This window comes from Podarcis tiliguerta (assembly GCF_965153285.1).
Source record: "Podarcis tiliguerta genome assembly, chromosome: 4".
NCBI lineage: Eukaryota > Metazoa > Chordata > Lepidosauria > Squamata > Lacertidae > Podarcis > Podarcis tiliguerta.
Window position 1 is genome coordinate 1,764,371 of NC_139537.1, and position 21,362 is coordinate 1,785,732.

Sequence of the window (21,362 nt, forward strand, 5' to 3'; positions counted from 1 at the left end):
GCCCATTCTAATTCCATATTTTCTTTTTTATTGTAATTGCTTCTAGAGGTGATGCCCACCATGGTGTTTTCGGTTCTAGGAGATCCTTCTATTTTGTCCATGTTTTGTATAATGATTTCCTTATGACATGATTCGTAAATCCCCTGTGTACTTTCCCTTTTTCATAAGCTAAACACACATGCCAACCATAACAATTATTAAACCCTTCTAGATCTAACAAATCACCATATTTTAATACAATCCACTATTTTAGCCAATTTAAACAGACAGCGTCGTAATATGAATTTAGGGAGGTAGCACCAGCCCACCTCTATGTTTTTTACCTATTAGAAGTTTGTGTTTAATTCTTGGTTTTTTTATACTGCCATTGTGATGGCCTGGGACTCGGGCTCGGACTTGGAACCAGAAGAGACTCAGTCTGCACCCGATCCTTTGCCTCAGGCATCATCTGAACCAAGTCTGGGGCCTGATCCTGAAAAGTCCCAGTCTGCACAGGTTCCCCTGCGACAAACACCAGCTGGGCCGAGTCAGGGGCCTGAGCCTGCCCTGGCTCCAGATGTGGGGATGACCTCATTGCCTTCAGCTGCGCCATCACTTACAGCTGCTCCACTACCGGTTTGGTCAGGGGAGGCTGAGGCGGCCCCTGGGTCTAGTAACCCACCGACCTCTCCCGAGCAGCAGAGACTAAGGTCTGAGAGAAGGAGAGACCTGAGTACTCGCAGGAGAAGTACTCACCTTCGAGCGAAACAGGGAGGTGAGTTGCCGGGGGATCAGGACTGGCCGCTAACCTGACGGAGAGTTCCAGAAAGCAATCAGTTGCAGGCAGGATGGATGAAGCAGGAACAAAATGCTGCAACCAGTAACGTGGTTACTTATAGGTGTTTATTATTTACAGCAAACTCTACAAGTTACTATATACAAGAACAGATACAGATCTTAACTAGCTCTCTCTTAACAAACTCCAAACGACTCTTTTCTCTCAGAACACCACACCAACCAACACACACTCCAGTGAGTAAGGTCATAAGTCATCATGCCTGTGTGAGCTCTCAACCAATGGTAAAGCTGTATCCAAGGTTTCATATTTCCAGGCAGAATTACTCCCCTCTGCTCAGTCATCCTTGGCCAACTCTTAATTGACTCTGTGTGAAGCTGCACAGAATGGCACGTAGTCAAAAATACCAACAGCAGTCCCCTGATTAACAAAGTTTCTAACTCCATCCAAAAAAAGAAAAGAAAGAGAGATTTCTCTGGCTTTCCTTGTTTTTGAGAAAGCCATGCTTTCAACCTGTATGTTTTTGTTGTGGACCACCTTGAAATCCTCAGATGATGGGCACATAATTTTTTAAAATGATAATAAGAAGGATATTGGCAAGCTGGAACATGTGCAAATGAAGGCGACCAAGATGGTCTTATTTTATTTATGCATTTAATTAATTTCTATAGTGCCCTATAAAAGGGGTGCCAACGTGAATAAAAGATAGAAGGGGTTTAGTAAGCCTCTCCTCGCATAATCAATCACATGATGTGGTGCATGCATGCCATTTGAATGGCAAAGCCTATCAACTTGGAGGTGCCCCCCTCAAATATTTTATTGGGGGTGGCAAAGACCTGTCGGCCTTTAAGAGTTGAGGCCTATTCCCTACACCTGCAGGTCTCAGGACGGTTACAACATAAAAACACAAGATACATATCTGTAACCCCCCTCCCCACCAATTTTTAAAAGGCATTAGATGTCAATCAGCCAAAGGTCTGGTTAAAAGGGTGCCTATCTGACAGACTCCTAAAGCTGCATAATAGTTTTTCTAACCTCTAAATGAATTCTTTGATGGGAAGTGAGATGGGAGCTTTTCCTGAAGCTTTTTCCACATTCCACACACTGATAGGGTTTCTCCCTATGAATTCTTTGATGGGAAGTGAGATTGAAGCTCATACTGAAGCTCTTTCCACATTCCATGCACTGATAGGGTTTCTCCCCTGTATGAATTCTTTGATGGCAAGTGAGATTGGAGCTCTTCCTGAAGCTCTTTCCACATTCCATGCACCGATAGGGTTTCTCCCCTGTATGAATTCTTTGATGGCAAGTGAGATTGGAGCTCTTCCTGAAGCTCTTTCCACATTCCATGCACCGATAGGGTCTCTCCCCTGTATGAAGTCTTTGATGGGAAGTGAGATGGGCTCTCTTCCTGAAGGTCTTTCCACATTCCACACACTGATAGGGTTTTTCCCTATGAATTCTTTGATGGGAAGTGAGATTGGAGCTCTTCCTGAAGCTCTTTCCACATTCCAGGCACTGATAGGGTTTCTCCCCTGTATGAATTCTTTGATGGGATGTGAGATCGGTGCTCCAACTGAAGCTCTTTCCACATTCCAGGCACTGGTAGGGTTTCTCCCCTGTATGAATTCTCTGATGGGAAGTGAGATCAGAGCTCCTCCTGAAGCTTTTTGCACATTCCCCACACTGATAGGGTTTCTCCCCTGTATGAATTTTTTGATGGGAAGTGAGATTGGAGCTCTTACTGAAGCTCTTTCCACATTCTGCACACTGATTGAGTATTTGCCCTGTATGAATTCTTTGATGGGAAGTGAGATGGGTTCTCCTAGTGAAGCTCTTTCCACATTCCACACACTGATAGGGTTTCTCTCCTGTATGAATTCTCTGATGGGAAGTGAGACTGGAGCCCCAACTGAAGCTCTTTCCACATTCCTCACACTGATAGGGTTTCTCCCCTGTATGAATTCTCTGATGGGAAGTGAGTTTGTAGCTTTCAGTGAAGCTCTTTCCACATTCCAAACACTGATGGGGTTTCTCCCCTGTATGAATTCTCTGATGCTTAGTGAGATTGGAGTTCCTCCAGAAGCTCTTTCCACATTCCTCACACTGATAGGGTTTCTCCCCTGTATGAATTCTTTGATGGGAAGTGAGATTGGCAATCTGACTGAAGCTCTTTCCACATTCCACACATTGATAGGGGTTCTCCCCTGTATGAATTATCTGATGGAAAGTGAGGTTGTGGCTGTGGCTGAAGCTCTTTCCACACTCCATGGACTGATAGGGTTTCTTTCCAATGAGATTTTGTTGATGGGAAGTGGAATGGGAGCTCCAACTGCAGCTCTCTCCATGCTCCAAATTTTTACATGGCTTCTCCTCCTTGAGGATTTTGTTGTGGTCACCCTTGTTCTCGATTTCCAATTCATCACAATCTGCAAGGCAGACAGAAATGGGTTTGAGCCTCAGGAACAAATGGAAAAGAACTGAAGGGAATTGGGGGGGGGGGGGTTCATTACCTTTGTTGTTTGTCATTAACCAATATATTCATTATTAGACTCTGATGGGTTGTTGAATGTTGCTTGGTTTGATATACATTAGTGGTCAAAATTGTCGAAGCCTTTTGGAAAAAAAGTGTTTTTCAGAGGTTTGATGGCTTATAACACCACTTCTTTTGGTGTAATATCATAAAATCATAGATCAATGGAAATATAATTCAATCAAGAATGTAATGCAACTAAGTTTGTTCAATTATCTGTATTCTATCAAAACCTATAGCCAAATAACTAGAAAGGGAAGTACAACTTGCTTAGGTTAACTTTTCTCAGCGTGTTATGTGACTGCTATCGTTGATTGATTTTTTGTGTTTTTCATCTAGTGAGTTTCTATAGTATAATAAAAACTCACTAAATGAAAAAAACAGTTTCTATAGTATAATAAGGGACACTGGTGGCTCTGTGGGTAAAACCTCAGCGCCTAGGGCTTGCCGATCGCATGGTCGGCGGTTCAAATCCCCGCGGCGGGGTGAGCTCCCATCTTTCGGTCCCAGCTCCTGCCCACCTAGCAGTTCTAAAGCACCCCTAAGTGCAAGTAGATAAATAGGTACCGCTTTATAGTGGGAAGGTAAACGGCGTTTCCGTGTGCTGTGCTGGTGCCGGCTCGCCAGAGCAGCTTCGTCACGCTGGCCAGGTGACCCGGAAGTGTCTCCGGACAGCGCTGGCCCCCGGCCTCTTAAGTGAGATGGGCGCACAACCCTAGAGTCGGACACGACTGGCCCATAGGGGAAGGGGTACCTTTACCATTTATAGTATAATAAAATTAAAGAAATGGCACAAAGAGTTGACTGTTCACCCAGAAAGCGATGTAAAATAGCCAATGTGGTGTAGTGGTTAAGAGCGGTAGTCTCCTAATCTGGTGAACCGGGTTCGAGTCCCCGCTCCTCCGCATGCAGCTGCTGGGTGACCTTGGGCCAGTCACACTTCCCTGAAGTCTCTCAGCCCCACTCACCTCACAGAGTGTTTGTTGTGGGGGAGGAAGGGAAAGGAGAATGTTAGCCGCTTTGAGACTCCTTAGGGTAGTAATAAAGTGGGATATAAAATCCAAACTCTTCTTCTTCTTCTTCTTCTTCTTCTTCTTTTAAGTGAACAAGGCTACACTTATGAAGAAATTAGAAGAAAGATTTTGGAAAACATAACTAAAGCTGGCATTCCTATATTTCTGAAGACGTATAAGGAGACTTAGTCACTGCAGAATCAGACTGGTAAAGGCAAGAAAATGTGCACAACAGCAAGTGATGATCGAAGAATGAAGAGACTGTGCCCACAGGACAGAAGAAAATCATCTGGGTGTATAGAAGATGACATGGCGCAATGTAATGTGAAGCTGAGTGCAAGGACTGGTCTAAACTTGTTAGTCAGAAGCAACCCAGCAATTAATAGAGGCAATAATTCAATAGTGGTTTCACATTATTACAGCTGCAGAAATAAAAAAAAAACTTGGTTCACTCCATGGGAAGACGTTGCAAGGTTGTAATTAAAGTTACCAAACCAAGTATTAGTTGACATGGTGAGAATTTCTGCACATCTCCCTTTTTTCTATGTGTTTCACATTTCTTCTTTATGACTGATGTTCTAATAAATACTCCTTCATAAATGTTATTGCATTACATTCTTCATTAAATCATCTTTCCATTGATATAGAAATTTATGGTATTATTCCCCAAAAAAGTGGTGTTATGAGCCATCAAACCTCAGAAATACACTTTTCCCAATAGGCTTCCACAATTTTGGCCACTAGTATAAGTTGTTCATTTTAAAGTTAATGTACTTTTTATATGGGATCAGATGGTTATTATTGTTTCATGTTTATATATGTGTTGGAAGCTACCCAGAGTGGCTGGAGCAACCCAGTCAGATGGGCAGGGGATAAATTTATTATTATTATTATTATTATTATTACTACTACTACTACTACTACTACTACTGCTAGTACTACCTGAGATTCAATAAGCCTGGCTCTTCTCTAGGACGGGTTTTGTTTGGCCCAGTCATGGCATCCCCTCCATCTCCTATGCCATTTGTCTCTTTGGTCAATCCAAGACTGACAGCAGCAAAAACAAAAACAGAAAACCTGACAGAAGCTACTTATCTTTTCTAACAATTTTTAAGCTGACATTTAAGATGTCTGGGCAGTTCAGACCAGGCTAATAGTGGTATAAAAAGGCAGAACTAGAGGAAAATGGTTCACAGAAAAAACTGTAATTTGCTGTTTCTTGTGGGGGTGTTAGGTTCCCAGGTGTTGTAAGGGGCGCTGTTGAGCTCTGTGGAAATATATGAGGTTTGTCACATAGAGGTATTTTTTGAATTTCCAGGCAGATAGGACGATCCCACAGGGAGCCTTACCAAGAGAGGCCACGATCCCCCGATTCTCCTCCATGACCTCCTTATGAAGAGCTCTCTGGTCAGGATCCAGCAACGCCCACTCCTCGTCCGTGAAGCGAACAGCGACATCTTCAAAGCACACTGGACCCTAAAAGAAAAAGGGAAATGTCCTCCTCTGAGACAGCAGAAATATGATCTGCTTCACAATGCTCTGTGGTTTCCTTCCTGTAAATTGCGGTGTTGTTTCAATAGGATTGCTTTGATGCACATTGTAATTCTGGGTGCTTATTTTAATGCTTTAATGGAATTATTTTATTCTGCAACTATGGGTATTTGTCTTTGTGCAAATAGTTGGTACTCCACCTTGTGGTTCTCAAGTCACTCTGCCTACGCAGGGATTCCAGTTTCTCTGATGGAAGGATCCACTTTCTCCTCTCCTCGTGAGTTGTTCTGGGGAGGTTCCTTCCCAATGCCCTAGAGCCAAATTCAAGGGGTTCATGGCTGCTATTTGTTCTCATTTGTCCACTGCTTAGAAGCCTATTCAGTGATGAATATAGAAATACAAAGAAGCCTAGTTTGGATGGCCATCTGTCTTGGGTGATCTAGCTGAGATTCCTGCAATGCAGGGGATGGGACTTGATGACCCTTTGGGTCCCTTTCAACTCTAGGATTCCATGAAAACAGCAACTACAGATGAATCCTACTGGCAACATTCAGAAGGCTGGTGTCACAGAGTTATCTGGGCAGGAAATCCCATAGTTCACAGCTGGAGTTAACTCTTTATCAGCAAGAGCACGATATTCACAGATATTCACAGACTTGGCTGAGTTTCAGGCCGAATGAGATCAGCAGCTCATTCCGGGAGGGTCTGTCAGTTTGCACTGTCAATCAATTAATGGACTAGTTGTCCAGGTGGAAGTTTCTTTAGTGTGGAGGTTGTCGGTTTGCAAGACCCCTCTACAATCTGGATGTCTGCAGCTGTGATGTTTCCATATACTGACAGAGGTATGTGGAAAGTGAGATTATATAGTGCAAAGTTTGTTGAAGTGCCCTGGTAAAGAGGTGTTCTGTTGAGTATTCTGTTAGAGAGGTTTGCTATAAAGTGAGGTTTTCAGGCCTTGGTTTATGTATTTGGGTGGAGTTTATATACTATTAGTAAGATAAGATAGATAAGATAAGATAAGATAAGATGATAAGATAAGATAAGATAAGATAAGGTTTATAAGATAGCTGTTTTGATGAGTGAGTTGTGTTTTTGCCTTAACTGTGTCAGCTTTCATAGGTAGTGCTTTGTTTTATAATATGAGGGACAACATTTAGTTTGAGAAAATTGAATTGTTGTTTTTCTAGGAGTCAGGATGTCATTCTGCTAGTCACCGATTTGCTGGGCTTAGAGGGTTTTGATAACCTCTATTGCTGGCATGCATATTTAGTAAATGACAAGGTGAAGGTCACAGGGGGTTTCTAAACCACATAATAAGGAAATCTCTTTATAAAATTTGGGATAAATATTAAGAACTATTTTTGGGACGCGGGTGGCACTGTGGTCTAAACCACAGAGTCTAGGGCTTGCCAATCAGAAGGTCAGCGGTTTGAATCCCTGCAACAGGGTGAGCTCCCGTTGTTCAGTCCCAGCTCCTGCCAACCTAGCAGTTCAAAAGCACGTCAAAGTGCAAGTAGATAAATAGGTACCGCTCCGGCGGGAAGGTAAACGGCATTTCTGTGTGCTGCTCTGGTTCGCCAGACGCGGCTTAGTCATGCTGGCCAAACGACCCGGAAGCTGTACACCGGCTCCCTCGGCCAATAAAGCGAGATGAGCGCCGCAACCCAAGAGCTGTCCGTGACTGGACCTAATGGTCAGGGGTCCCTTTACCTTTACCTCATAAAGAACTATTAGAACCCACAACCCCTGGTGGACCTCACCAACTGAAGCCATGGCTGTGAAAAAGAAAAATACAAGAGGGGATTGGACAACATACAGAATGCTATTAGAATAAAATAACAACAAATTAAATCTGAAGAAATCAGGACATATTTGATGGATTGGTTACAATATGTTCAAATAAACAAGAGATTAAGTATAGATAAAAAGAAAGGTTTTGCAACGGAAACATCAATATTGGAAAAAAGAATTAATTCGATCCAAAGGAAAATACATTTCAAAGATGTATAGCCTCCTCCTCGATTGGGAGGTAAAAGACAAAGAGGTGAAAGGAGCAAAGATACATTGGGCCCAAGACCTCGGACATAACATCTACATCAAGCATGTCCAACAGGTAGATTTAATTCTGTGAATAGATTGCAGTCCCTTTGGAGTTGGCCACCCCTGATCTACATGAAGCAGTGGGAGAGATTATGGAAGGAAGAAATTAGATTTACAGCGCGTTACAATCTCAGAGAAAATGTTGTGAAAATGCACTACAGATGGCACCTTACGCCGGTAAAATTGGCCAAAGTATATAAGAACAGGCTCCTGACTCCCCACAACTTTCCAAGTCCCCTCCTCTCTGGGGTTTCTTCCAAGCGATCCAACAGTGCGCCAGTGTGCAGCCTGCCTTTGCTCCCCCATTGTCAGATGTTTCCTGGCTCTGAGAGACAAGCAGGGAGAGTGGCTTCTGGCAGAAGGAGAGGGGGCCACCGGTTGCTCCTCCTTCTCCTGACTCACCTCTGCCTCTCGATCTTCCTCTCCCACTCGCCTCCTCCCTCTTCTGCCTCTGATTCTGCACTGCATTCTGCCACAGAGTCTCCCAGCTCACTAAGCCCTGTTACCCCTTCAGCTTCTGACACCTGCTCTTCCCAGGGTTCTCCCTCATCCTTGTTCCACCTCCATTCCTTGAGCTATGAGACCCCTTCCCCTCCCAGTTCCCCGGCTGCTTCCTCCCACCATTCCTCTGTGCCCAACCAGTCCATGACATTGCTCCATCCCTCGGCCTCTGTCCCCACAAGGCAGCTTCCCCTGACCTGATCTGGTTCCACAGCCGCTGTTTCCCTTCTGCCACCATGGAAAGACGAATAAGGAGGTTTTGCTGGCATCCTTCTGTCACCTGCAAGAGAAAAAAGGTAAACAGGACGCCAGGAGCCAGCGTGGTGTAGTTCAAAATAAATAAATCATATTTTCTTCAGGAATGAGTAATACTTCCTTATGCATGCTTTTAATGCTAATATACAATGGTGTTATAAGGAAAAAAACCTGCTCTTTTTCCTTTATGGGGTACCCAAGAGCCCAAATAGAGTCCTCATTTTAGGTTCTCTATCAGTAGAAGAAAATAACAGAGGCCAACCAGAGAATATTGAGAAGCAAGGCAGCTAGTAAGCCAGATCTTTATTAAAGCTGTTGCAACAGGGTGCTCCCCCCCCCCCCCACGCACAGGAAATTGCCTGCCCTGGAGAACAAGACCACCCCCAGAAGCATCATAAATACATCACAGAACATATCACAGAAGGGGTGCAGCCCAGACCACCCCCTTAATACATCAGAGAAGGAGCAGAAATCAGGGTGTGTTGTTTCTCCCTGTCTGGCAGGTTAGCAGATTGGATTAAATGCCATCCTGGCCACTCTTTTGTTATGATAACTAATTCCTGAATCTAGGTCACAAGTCACAGGCTGACACATCAAATCCAAACTCCTCTTCTTCTCTCACAGGGCATCTCTAACTACAGATAGGCATTTGAGAAAGCCTGACCAAAAAATGCTAAAGATCTCTTTCAATAAAAAACCAGAGGCCTACCTCCTAGGAATAACAGATTTGGATATTCCACAAAAGAGGAAGGGTATCTTTTTATATGCCACGGTGGCAGCAAGAGTTTTGATCGCAGCAAAATGGAAGAGTAATGAAATCCCCTCTATTCAAGATTGGATCCAAAAGCTGACAGAATATGCTGAATTAGATGGTTTATCAGAAAAAATAAAGAATAAATCAAAACAGGAATTTGTTTCTAAATGGGAGGTTTTCAAAGAATATTTGAAAAATAAATATAGTAGTTTAAATTCTGTTGCAGCATTCGAGGAACTTCAGTAAGAGTAGTAAGGTAGATATAAGAAATTAGATTTAATGAGAATAAGTTTAACTATAAGAAAAAATGTGTATGGGCAATAAGTAATATGAATTTGAAGTATGGAATGGACGGGAGGTCGGGTCTTTAGTGTTAAGACCAATAGATGTTTTATTGTCTGCTAGGAGTATTGTGTGTCTATGGTTGTTTTTGTGATTAGTGTATGGTTTGGTATTCGTGTTCGGTGTTTGTCTGTTTGTCTTTCTTGTTGTATAAATAAAAAACATTATAAAAAAAAAAAAAGAGAAAGCCTGACCTGCTGAGTGCATCTGGAGGTTTGTGCCCATTTCATATGTTAGTTGTGCAAAAATACATCTCCCCACATCTGGACCCTTAACCCCAACAGTCCCCTCCCCTCATGAAAGATGAAAAGAACCCACAGATAAGTTGGAAAACCAACAGAATGAGACCAAATGGAGAAAAACCACCTTCCTCCTTACCCAGTGGCCTCTCTCTGGTGTCCAACGGAGGCCTCTCTGCCTCACAGGAATCCAGGTCCATTTCTGCAAAGAGATCCTTTCCCTGAAAAAGAAACAAGGAGTCAAAACAGAGAATGAATGGTGAGAAATGTTAGAAGGAGAATGACAAAAACTTAAAGAAAAAGCATGGGCCAACAATAGAGCTATATGAGATGTTCTCAATCCTGTTTGAAGCCCCTTGGGAGTATCCAGAGGAAAGTCTCTCTCACCTGCTTCCTCTCCTCTGCCTGACTCAGGAGGAAACCTTCTGCCAGGGCCACCGCCTGGGAACTGGTCTCCGCTCCGCAGTCCCTCACCCAGCTCTCCATCTCCGGGGGAAGGACAGCCAGGAACTGCTCCAAGATCACCAGGTCCAGCATCTCAGCTTTCGTGTGCCTTTCTGGCTTCAGCCACTGGTGGCAAAGGTGGTAGAGTTGGCTGCAAATCTCTCGGGGTCCTTTGGCCTCCTGGCAGCAGAACTGCCACAACTGCTGGCTCTGCACCTCTGAGCGGAGGGTGTCCACCTCACCCAGGATCTTCTGCACAGAGTTTTCCCAGAATCCCCCACTGCTCCCAGTTTGGTTGGCATGGCCTCTTCCTGCTCCAGGGCCAGCTGAGTCTCGCTCATCCATCTATACTTTCAGGAAGCCTCTGAGAGATCGGAAGGAACCCTTTGGTCTTCTGCCAAGTTCTGTCCGTCTTAATGAGAAGCTGCAGCAAATCCTACAAAGCAAATACATTGTTCTGTTACAGAATATGTAGGTCAGAAGATGGAACAGGATCCTGAGCAAGCATGGACGACTCTTGCCAGGAACCAGGGCTGGATGACACCACAGAGATCTTCTTTAAAAAGAGAAGGAGGAGAAACAGAAGGAGAAGAAGGAGGAAGCAGCCTCTAGTCCTCCTAGAAGAAAGATTGCAATGCAAAATGTGGAGGCAACGGAAGGGATTTCTGGGAGAAGAATCAGCCTGGTTACTCCTGGCTTCCAGTCAATGCATGAAGTCAGACCTGACTGACAAGGGAGTCATTTGTATCTTGTGAAAAATGGGTGCGTGGCTCTAGTGGGGGTCCTCACCCGGGGGTCCTCAGGAGTTGTTCTCCCCCCACCCCCACTCCCCTGCTTCTGTCTCCTTTTTTTGCACTTGTACTCTCTGCTGCTCTCAAGACAGACTCCTGGGGTGGGGTCCCTTTTTCTTTGCTCTGAGGGCCAGGTATGTTTCTGGCCAACCCCCTGAGGGCCAAGTGGGCAGGGCCAAAGACATCTCTCTTGAAATTTAGGCTGGCAATTTATTATGATTATTCTATTAGATGGCTTAACACACACACAGCCATTGATGCCAAGGTCCCTGGAGGCTCGGTTTCCAGCAACAATCGCTTTGGGACAGAGAGGATGTGGTCCTGGGATGCCCTGCTCTGGGTGCGAGGGGATTGCTGCAGTGGCCTCCGTGGGGAGCTGCCCTGGGAGACACTGGGAAACTGGTCCCCAATGCAGCAGCCAGACTATGGCCTGGGATCCCTCTCTCTATCCCTGGCCTTCCTCTCCCACTTTTTTTTTGGGGGGGGGCTAGTCCACCTCCTCGTCCAGCTTTGGAAAACCATTTGCACATGTTTCCTCCGTTGTACAATGAGGCTGAGCGACGTCACACAGAGTTAAAGTCCCAGGGACTCCTTTGTTTGAAGAAGGGAGATTTTTTCTGAAGGGGGGGGGCGGAGGGCCAAATGAGTTTGGGATCCTCTGATCTGCAGGAAGGAGAGCGTGGCAGACCTGGCCCCTCCCTGGCAGGACCCTCTCCTCCCTGACTTGGGTTCCCCCCCCCCCTGCAGGAGCAGATCAGGCCCCCCAGGCCTCCTCCCCTGCTGCAGCCCTGGGACCCCCCCCCCGTCTCCCCACTGCACCCTCTGGGGGGGGGGGGAGAGGAGACTCACCAGATCCCGGGAGGGGGAAGCGATTTGGCCCTTGTAGGAGAGACACCGAAGCAACACCCCCCCTTCCTTGCAGGAAAGGACTGGGGAGGGAGGGGCCTTGGCTCTGGAGGACCTGGCCCCCCCTTGCTTCCTGTCCTCTCTAGGAAGGCAGCTCAGTTCCCTTTAACCCTTGCCAAGCCGAGCCCCCCCACCTCAGCCCTCTCTCGCTTGGCAGAACCTCAGATTTCTATCATTTTTTATGGATTTCGGGGGGGCAGCTGCCCCCCCCGGCTACGCCAATGCCCAGATACCCTTTTGGGGTGAGGCTCTTGGTTGGACTCTCAGCATCTCCCTGCCTTCATCAAGAGATCTCAGAGACCTTTCAAACCTAGAAGACATGAGACGCAGACCGATGATGCATCACCTCCAATCCTGCTGCTGCTGCTGCTGCTGCCCTGAGTGCTGGAAGGAAGACCTGCTCCCTGCCAGGCCTTTTCCCACCTGGCCTGGGGGGCGAGGACCAGACTCCTGGGAGGCCGGAGGGACATTGCCCCGCTGGGAGTCCTGGGGAGCCCAGGCTCACGGGAAGAAACTCTGCGGCTGGGGCAAATCTTTTAAAATAGTTTTTAATCTGTGGCGCCTCCAATGCTGGGTCTTGGTTTTTTTTCTTTGTTGGGGGTGGGAAGTTGGGGGTGGGGATTACCGTATTTTTCACTCTATAGGGCACACCTAGTTTTTAGAGGAGGAAAACACGAAAAAGAATATTCTGAATCAAATGTTGTACTAAACTATTTAAAGCAGCAAAGCGGGCGGCTCCTGTCCGCTTTGCTGCTTTAAAGCGAGCCTCAGAGGAGGGTAGGAAGGGGAACCATGGCTTATCTAAGTCCAGTTAATAATGCTGAGCCTGACTTTATATGCATCTCAAAGCCCTTGACATTTATATATTATAATAACAGGCCGAGATAGGCCTCCTGCAGAGGAGGAGGGGAGGGAGCCATCATAGCTCAATGGGGAGAGCATGGAGAAGATCCCAAGTTCAGTCTTTGGAAGCTTCTCCGGGTAGGGCTGAGGGTGGGTCTCCTGAAACCCTGGTGAGCCTCTGCCCATCAGACAAAACTGAGCTCAATGGGCTCAAGGGGTCCTGATGTGGTACAGGGAAGGTCCCTCTGTTCCTGTTTAAATTAGCCCTTTCTTCAGAACCATGAGGACTACAATCTTAGTTTGTTTTTAAAGGGAACAGCTGTAACCTCAGTGGCTTTGCATGCAGAACACCACACGCTCAATCCCCGGCTTCTCCAGGCCTGAAACTCTGGCAAACTGCTGCCAATCAGTGTTGCCATTACTAAGCTAGATGGAGTAGTGGGTCCGACTCCTTATAAGATAGCTTCCTAGGTTTCCATTTATGTTTCAGATCTGAGTATGAGGCTTGCTGTCATGTTTAGTGTGGCGAGGGTGGTTCTTTGCACATCTGGAAGACGACTGTGTCACCTCCCATCACCCTACTGAAGGTGCTTTTATAGCTCAGGGGAAAGGGCAGGCAGACACAGCATCTGTAGACTGTAGCATCCTGAATTAAGGGAGGGAGGGATTCCCGTTGCAGCCAAAGGGTTGTTTGAGGCCACCACGAAAGAGTTGATCTTCAGCTTGAAACCAGGACTTGCTCTTTCACCATGCTGCTCCTCCAGTTGCCAATGCCATCCATGTAACCTGTGTGAATATCAAGCGTGGGTTGTGTCCAGGAACCTGGGAGGATTTCTTTCATGTGTGCATGTTTTTGTCTTTAAATAAACAGCCCATGCAAGTTTCTAGCTCTTATGGCCATTGAGATTAGCCTGGCCGTCTCAGAGGAAATCTGGGGAGGCTGAGGTGGACTTTCGAGTGGTCAAAGTGTGGTTGTGTCTTCCTGCCTGGCATCTATTTTCTGCCCTCTTTCCCCTCTGCGCCCCCGCACCTTGCTTCAAAACAAGCCACGGAGGAGGGAAGGCTCGCAACAGATTCCCTCCACTTTGAAGCAGGAAAGTGGGAGAGGAGCTGCTTACAGGAGTGTAAGCTGCTTCCCTCCCACTTTGCTGCTTCAAAGGGAGCCCGGGAGGAGAGAATCTGCTGCCGTCACTAGCAGAGGATCCATGGTCCCCTTCCTTCCCTCCTCCCTCCTCCATGGTTGCTTTGAAGCAGGAAAGTGGGAGAGGAGCTGCTTACACGAGTGGAGGAGTTATGCTAAGACCAGACCATGTCATTACTGAGGAGGCAGGTTTAGTCGTTCTTTGAGGACTATCCCTGCCTCTGGGTCTGGTGTTCACCGGAAGGATACTGGAATCAGCAAGGGAGACCCACATGACCTGGAGGTGCTGCTGTGCAATGCCAGGTTAACGATTCACAAGACAGCTGGCTTCCACAACTTAATTGTGAATGGAGGACTTGACCTGGCATGTGTAACAGAGACTTGGCTGGAGGAAGCAGATGGGCCTGTCCTTGCCGCAGCTTGTCCACCAGGTTTCTCTTACTCACAGCAACCCAGGTCATGTGGGTGGGGAGGGAGGGTTGCAGTGATTTTTAGAAAGTCATTAGCTTGCACCAGGCATCCAATTGGGAAGACCTAGTTTTCTGAGTGCAGGTTCTGCATATTGGGCAATAGGGGCAGTTCAGGATTCCTTTTGGGATACCAAACTCCCTGCTGCACCAAGGATTCCCTGCCCGAGCTGCTTCAGGTTGTGGATGCTCTCATGGAGACACCAATTTTAGTTGTCCGGGGGGTGGGGTTAACATCCATGCCATCACAACCTTACAAGGGGCCACTCGGGACTTCGTAGAAAGCATGGGCTCCATGGGGCTGTCCCTGAATAAGTTTGGCCCAACTCAGTCACGGACATACCTTAGACCTGGTGTTCACCTCTGTGGTTGTGGGTAATCTGACACTAAGAAAAAGTGTGACAAAAGAAGTGCTATGGTCGGATCATTCCTGGTACAACTGGACTTCTCCGCAACCCTTCCCCTCTGGAGGGAGGTGGGACCAACTTGGATGGCCCACCCCCACCACTTAATGGCTCCAAATGGTTTCCAGAGAGTGGTAGGGGATGTTTTATCCCATGCTGATGATTTTTCAACTGATTTCCTGGTGTCCCACTGGAATGTGGAGTTAACCAGGGTTGTTGACTGTTTGGCTCCGAAGCGCCCTCTCCGATTGCATGGAGCCCGGACAGCCCCGTGGTTTTCCCCAGAGCTGAGGGCAATGAAACAATCACTGAGACGGCTAGAGAGCTGGTGGCGGAAAATGCATTCTGAATCTGACCGGACACGGGTTAGAGCTCAATGTCGAGCCTACCAAGTGGCGATAGCGACAGTGAAGAAGACCTTCTTCACCGCCTCTATTGCATCTGCAGAAAGCAGCAGCAGGAGACTCTTTCAGGTGGTTCACAATCTAACGGAACCAGCAGCCCTGCGAAGTAGGCTAGGCTGGCCCAAGGTCCACCAGGGAGCTTCATGACTGAATGGGGGATTCGAACCCTGCTCTCACAGGTCCTCCTAGTCCAGCCTTCCAACAACTACAACTCTGCTTGGCTCCATTTTGCATCTCTCCATCAGAAGAACCGTGGAATATCCTCTCGGGGGATTCCAAACAGAATGGGGGCTTTTTAGAGGTTCCACAAGGACTCTGCAGACCTCAAAACCTCAAGGGGGTTTCCTTGAGGGACAGGGCACCCAGCAGTGTCCAGGCAGGCTCTCCTGTTCCCCGGGTTTAGCCAAAAATCCGAGGACAGGATAGAGCAGCGGACGCGAAAGGGAAGGCACCACCAGCTCAGCGCTGCACTGTCTTGAGCTTCAGAGGAAAGCGGTAAGCTTCCAGAGAAAAGAACGAACATAAAGCTCACAGGATAAATTTATCCATGAAAATATTGGAAATTAAAAGAGAAGATTTGGATTGCTGAGGGATGTGTAAAGGGAGCCCGTCCCTTCAGCGGTGAGAAAACGGTGCAGAGAACAAAGTTACAAGAAAGAAGACGGAAATGAAAGTTCCTGCTGAGTAAGTACAAAAGTGAAAGTCCTCAGAAACAATGTACTGAGGCAACTGGCATTTTGAAATAACTTAACAAGAGAGGAGTGTAAAAAAAGGACCTTGTATCCAGAACTTGGGAAGATTTCTGAAGCTCAGAGGGAGAAAATATTGTGCTGAACTCCAGCCCAAGGAATAGTAATCTTTTGTGAATGAACTTGGAGTGAAAAGTGAAGTGGAGAGAGATTTAAATGGCGCCAGAGGCTCCATTACTGCAGCGGAAAGATTGAGATCAGAAAAAACCCCAAAGATTTGCTGAACTTTGACTAATCTCAACTTCTCCTTTGAAATGCATTTGAAGGCTCAAGGTTGTGCTGGTTATGTTTTACTGGAACTTTGCTGGCCTTTAAAAGACTGAGTTGGGGAGGGGGAGAAAAGGGAACTTTGCTTTTTCATGAAGATGAAACAACCCCTATGATTAAATACTTTGATTGATTAAGCCAGCAAGTGGCTAGAAACTGAGCATTGGGTAAAGAAGTCTCCTTTTTCCTTATAAAAATATCTCCTCCTCCTCCTCCTCCTCCTTCTTCTTCTTCTTCTTCTCCTCCTCCTCCCCCCCTTTTTGTGTGTGGATTAAGCCAGCAAGTGGCTAGAAACAAAGAGACTTTCTTGACCTTTCTGCTAGAAGAGAGAGCTGTTGGGATTTTATTGAAAAACTAAATTTATAAGCAGCAGAATAGCAGAAGAGGATGACCCCGGAACGAGTAATTAGTTGGACTTAAATTTTAATTGTTGTGGACGTTTGATAACTTTTATTTCATGAGAATTGGTGTATTTTGAATTGGATTGAATTGGATACAAAAAGGGGAAAAGTGAAAGTTATTGTGTGGGGAGGGGAGAGAACTTAGATGACACCTAGAGGCATATAGATAAATTACAAGTAAGGATAATTGTGCTATATATTTGCTGTGCCTCCAGAGCACCCCCTGGTGGACAATGTATATTATTGCAACAAATAAGTCAAAATGTCAGGGGAAAATGGGGGGGCATTGGGGGGACTCCACGGGATAGGAGAATGTCTAAACAAGAAGAAATCAAAGATTTGGATATTTTGTGGTTCAAAATAAAAGAGGAATTCAAACAAAATGAACAACACATGGAGAAAAAATTAGCAGAGGTACAAGAAGCGTTGGACAAAAATATAGAGGGAGTGTTGGGATTTCAGCCCCCACCGGTTGCCACGCTGGCAGGAAACAGCAGGAGCTGTTTACGTCAGGTGCCTCACAGCGTGGGAAAGGAAGTCAGCCTCTATTCTCAGACTGTTCTCAGTGTGTCCTGGGAGGAGTTTCTCCTCTCCCTTCCGCTCTTGGTTAGAGCAGGGTTGTGTCGAAAAACCCAGAGCTTGACTGTTCAGACATGCAGTCATTTGTGTTGTTGTTTTTATGCAGTGAATAAAGTAGTTATGGAACTACAAACTGCCTTTTCCCTTCTGTCGCTGTACAAGGGAAATTGGTATGCTTCCCTCACAAGAGAGAGGCTGCCTATGAAACCATGTCGCCCTGGACTGAGAGTCTTAGCCTTTGAAGTGTTCGGGAGGCTGGCACTGCTCCCGGGCAGGCGATGTTCCAACAGGGAGTGGTAGGGGAACTCTCAAACAAAATCAAAGATTTAACAGTTAGATCAAAGACAATGGAAGAGTTAGTGAAAAGAATTCAAAAGGAAGTTAAGGAAAATAGGAAAGACACAGAACAAATTAAAGATGAAGCTGCAGACTTAAGTAAAATTCAAGAGCAGGTCTGGGACAATATGGCTATGCTGGAGATGCGTCAGAGGCAGATGAATTTAAAATTTAGAGGGGTAGTTGAAGAGATGAATTAAAATATAAAAATAAAAATGATCAAAGAATTGGCAAGGTGGATGGATATGAAAGAGGAAGAAATTGAATACACAGTAGAAAATGTATTTAGAATAAAAGTAAGATCTTTAAGGGCTAAAACAAAGAAACTACCCAACTACTAAACAGTATACTTTCTTCTCTGAGCCACATTAAAGTTTGGGCAGAATAGTCTATATATGCGTATCAAAAGAACTGGTACCAAGAGTGGTAAAAAATGAGATAACACCACAAACTCTATCAGACTATAACTCCATACTTATGGAATTGAGGAATAAAGAACAAAACTCCTTCAGATGGAGGATGAATGAAAATCTGTTTGAAAACCAAACAATAGTGGAAAAAGCAAATGAGGTATTAAGAGACTATCTTAAATGGAACTTACATAAAGAAATGGAATTAGACATATTTTGGGATGCGAGTAAAGAAGTTATGAGAGTCTTCCTGATACAGCAAAAAAGTCATCAGAAATAATAATAATAACAATTATTATTATTATTATTATTATTATTATTATTATTATTATTATTATTATTATTTATACCCCACCCATCAGGCTGGGTTTCCCCAGCCACTCTGGGCGGCTTCCAAAAGAGTATTAAAATACTGTGATACATCAAACAAATACTGTGATACAAGTAAGAGAGAAGAAGATAGAAAAAATACTGGCCCAAACCAAAGGATGAACAAATAAAACAAACTCTTAAAACGTTGCAAACACAATTTTCTATGTTGGTGAATCAAGAAGTAGAATGGAAAATAAAACTCATGAAACAAAAATATTAAGAATTAGCAAATAAAACTGGTAAATTACTCGCATGGCAACTATGAAAACTAAGGAAAGCATTCCAGGGTTTCTATAAAGAGTTGTATAGGAATGAAAAGGAAGATATAAGGAGAATAGAAAAATATTTGGAAAACAGATACCAGCAGAAGAAAAGGGAACAACTAAATAACCCAATAACAAGGCAAGAGATTCAAGATGCAATTAAAAGAATGAAACAAGGCAAAGCTCCAGGACCCGATGGACTCACTTCTAAATATTATAAGACTCTTAGTGAGCAGTTGATCCCAGGGAGGTAATGAATAATATTTTAAAAGGAGGAAAAATTCCGAGTTCCTGGAGAGAGGCCTATATAACGTTAATCCTTAAGCAAGAAGTTGACCGTCTAAATGTCAAAATCTTTAGATCAATATCATTGGTAAATAACGATTATAAGTTATTTGCAGAAGTTCTTGCAAATAAAATTTTTAAAAATACTAAATGAGGTGATCCACAAAGATCAAGCAGGGTTTCTGCCGGGACATCAACTAAAAGATAATGTGAGACACATTGTAAATATAATAGAATATTTAGAGGTTAGAAATGCCAGCGGCATTAATGTTCATAGACGTGGAGAAAGCTTTCGATAATGTGTCATGGCAATTTTTGATGAAATGTATGGGATGGGAGTAGGGGGGCCCTTTATGAGAGGTATAGAGGCAATTCACTCTAAACAGAGAGCTGTTAATTGTAAATAATGCCTTAACAGAGTTGTTTGATATTACTAAGGGTGCTAGACAGGGGTGCCCGTTATCTCCATTGCTATTTATTATGGTATTAGCATCAGAAATAAGAGGCATTAAAACAGGAGTGACAGAATTCAAACTAAAGGCCTTCACTGATGATTTAGTTCTAACTCTAGAAGAACCACAATTAAGTGTTATAAAAGCAATTGATGAGATTGAGGAATTTGGCAAATTAGCAGGATTTAAACTGAATAAACTAAAGACGGAAATGGTAGTTAAAAATGTGGGTAGAACCGAGATAGAATTGTTGGAACAAAAGTGTGGAATTAAGGTGGTAAAGAGAGCAAAATATTTGGGAATTTGGCTAACAGCAAAAAATATTAAAGAAAGATATTAAAAGGGACTTGGATATATGGAACAGATTAAAATTATCAATGTGTGGGAGAATGTCGGCGTCAAAATGAGCCGAAGATGATGTTCTTATTTCAAACGATTCCCATAATTAGAGGGTAAACACAATTTTGAGAATAGCAAAAAGTCTTAGCACAATTCATATGGCAGGGAGAAAAGCCCAGGATAAAATTTCAATTATTGACTGATAAGAAAGAAAGAGAAGGATTTTCAGTTCCAAATTTAAAACTTTACTATGAGGCATCTTGTTAATGTTGGATAAAGGATTGGGTATTATTGAGGAACACGGACCTGATTTAGAAGAATATAACAATAGATATGGATGGCACTCCTATCTTTGGCATAATAAAGTGAAAGTACACATAGGATTTGTAAACCATATAATAAGAGGTGCCTTATATGAGGTTTGGGATAGGAATAGAAATTTAGTAGAAAGAAAAACACCATGGTGGATATCCCCGGTGGAAGTGTTGACAGTAAAAAAGTTGCATATGGAGGGGAGGAGGGTAACCTATGAAGAAATTCTAATGAAAACAGAGAAAGGATGGAAATTGAAACCTTATAATTCCATAGAGAATGCATTTACGAGATGGTTACAATACCATCAAGTGAACAATATACTTAAGGAGGATATGAAAGTGGGGTTTAGTGAAAATAAATCAAGACATCAAATAGAAATATTGGAGGGAAGGTCAAAACTTTATCAAAAATGTATGATTTCTTATTGGAGGAGGACACAAAAGATGAATTGACAAAAGAGGTAATGATAAAATGGGCAATTGACTTTGGGTATAATATTGATTATGATATTTGGACAAAACTATGGAATGAAGGTCTGAAATTCACAGCATGTAGCACCTTAAAAGTAATAATAATAACAACGAAATTACTTGGCTGCTCCATAAAAACACTAATTAAAAAATATAGTAAAATACAGCAAGGGAGATTAGATGACTTTCAAAGTCCGGGCTTCCCATTCAGGGCCGAGATCGCTCTGGAGAAGAAGCTGTTCTTAAGACGGCTCGTTCTTGTCTTCATCGTCCTGTATCTCCGTCCCGACGGCAAGAGCTCGAAGAGACAGTGACCAGGATGCGATGGATCTTTTACTATGTCCAGTGCCTTCCTATGGCACCTTGTGGCATAAATCTGCTCTAAGGTGGAGAGTGGGCAACCAACAATGCTCTCTGCTGCCTTAACAACCCTGCGCAACCCCATCCTGTCCTGGGTAGTACAGCTTCCGTACCACACACATAAGCCATAAGTGAGCACGCTCTCAATGGCACAGTGATAGAAGGCAAGCAGCAGTTTCTGCGGAAGATGGTTTTTCCTTAGTATTCTCAAAAAATACAGTCTCTGCTGCGCCTTCTTCACAAGCCCCCTTGTGTTGACACTCCAGGACAGATCCTCTTGTAATTCAATGCCCAAAAATCTGAACGTTGTTACCCTCTCCACACAGACCCCATCAATCAAAAGTGGCTGGACATTGCTCTT

General features: G+C 44.5%; 1 protein-coding gene and 1 long non-coding RNA gene across 3 annotated transcripts in view; one reads left to right on the forward strand and one right to left on the reverse strand.

Annotated features, from left to right (window-relative positions):
- Nucleotides 1–865: 865 nt before the first annotated feature.
- LOC310675570 (uncharacterized protein) overlaps nucleotides 866–21,362 on the reverse strand; it is a 68,733-nt gene continuing 48,236 nt past the window's right edge. The window contains exons 2-7 of one of the 2 annotated variants that reach the window (XM_083436442.1): nucleotides 12,088–12,117; nucleotides 10,391–10,883; nucleotides 10,143–10,224; nucleotides 8,611–8,693; nucleotides 5,671–5,797; nucleotides 866–3,204 (exon numbers count right to left, since the gene is read on the reverse strand). In XM_083436442.1, the coding sequence (XP_083292568.1) occupies nucleotides 1,784–3,204; nucleotides 5,671–5,797; nucleotides 8,611–8,693; nucleotides 10,143–10,224; nucleotides 10,391–10,792 (2,115 nt within the window). In that variant the 5' untranslated portion in view covers nucleotides 10,793–10,883; nucleotides 12,088–12,117 and the 3' untranslated portion in view covers nucleotides 866–1,783. The remainder of the gene's footprint in view (nucleotides 3,205–5,670; nucleotides 5,798–8,610; nucleotides 8,694–10,142; nucleotides 10,225–10,390; nucleotides 10,884–12,087; nucleotides 12,118–21,362) is intronic. The other variant, XM_083436441.1, reaches the window with a different exon arrangement.
- On the forward strand, nucleotides 6,225–7,570 carry LOC310675854. The gene is made up of 3 exons (XR_014510246.1): nucleotides 6,225–6,584; nucleotides 6,655–6,804; nucleotides 6,852–7,570. It is a non-coding gene; the product is annotated as an uncharacterized lncRNA (long non-coding RNA).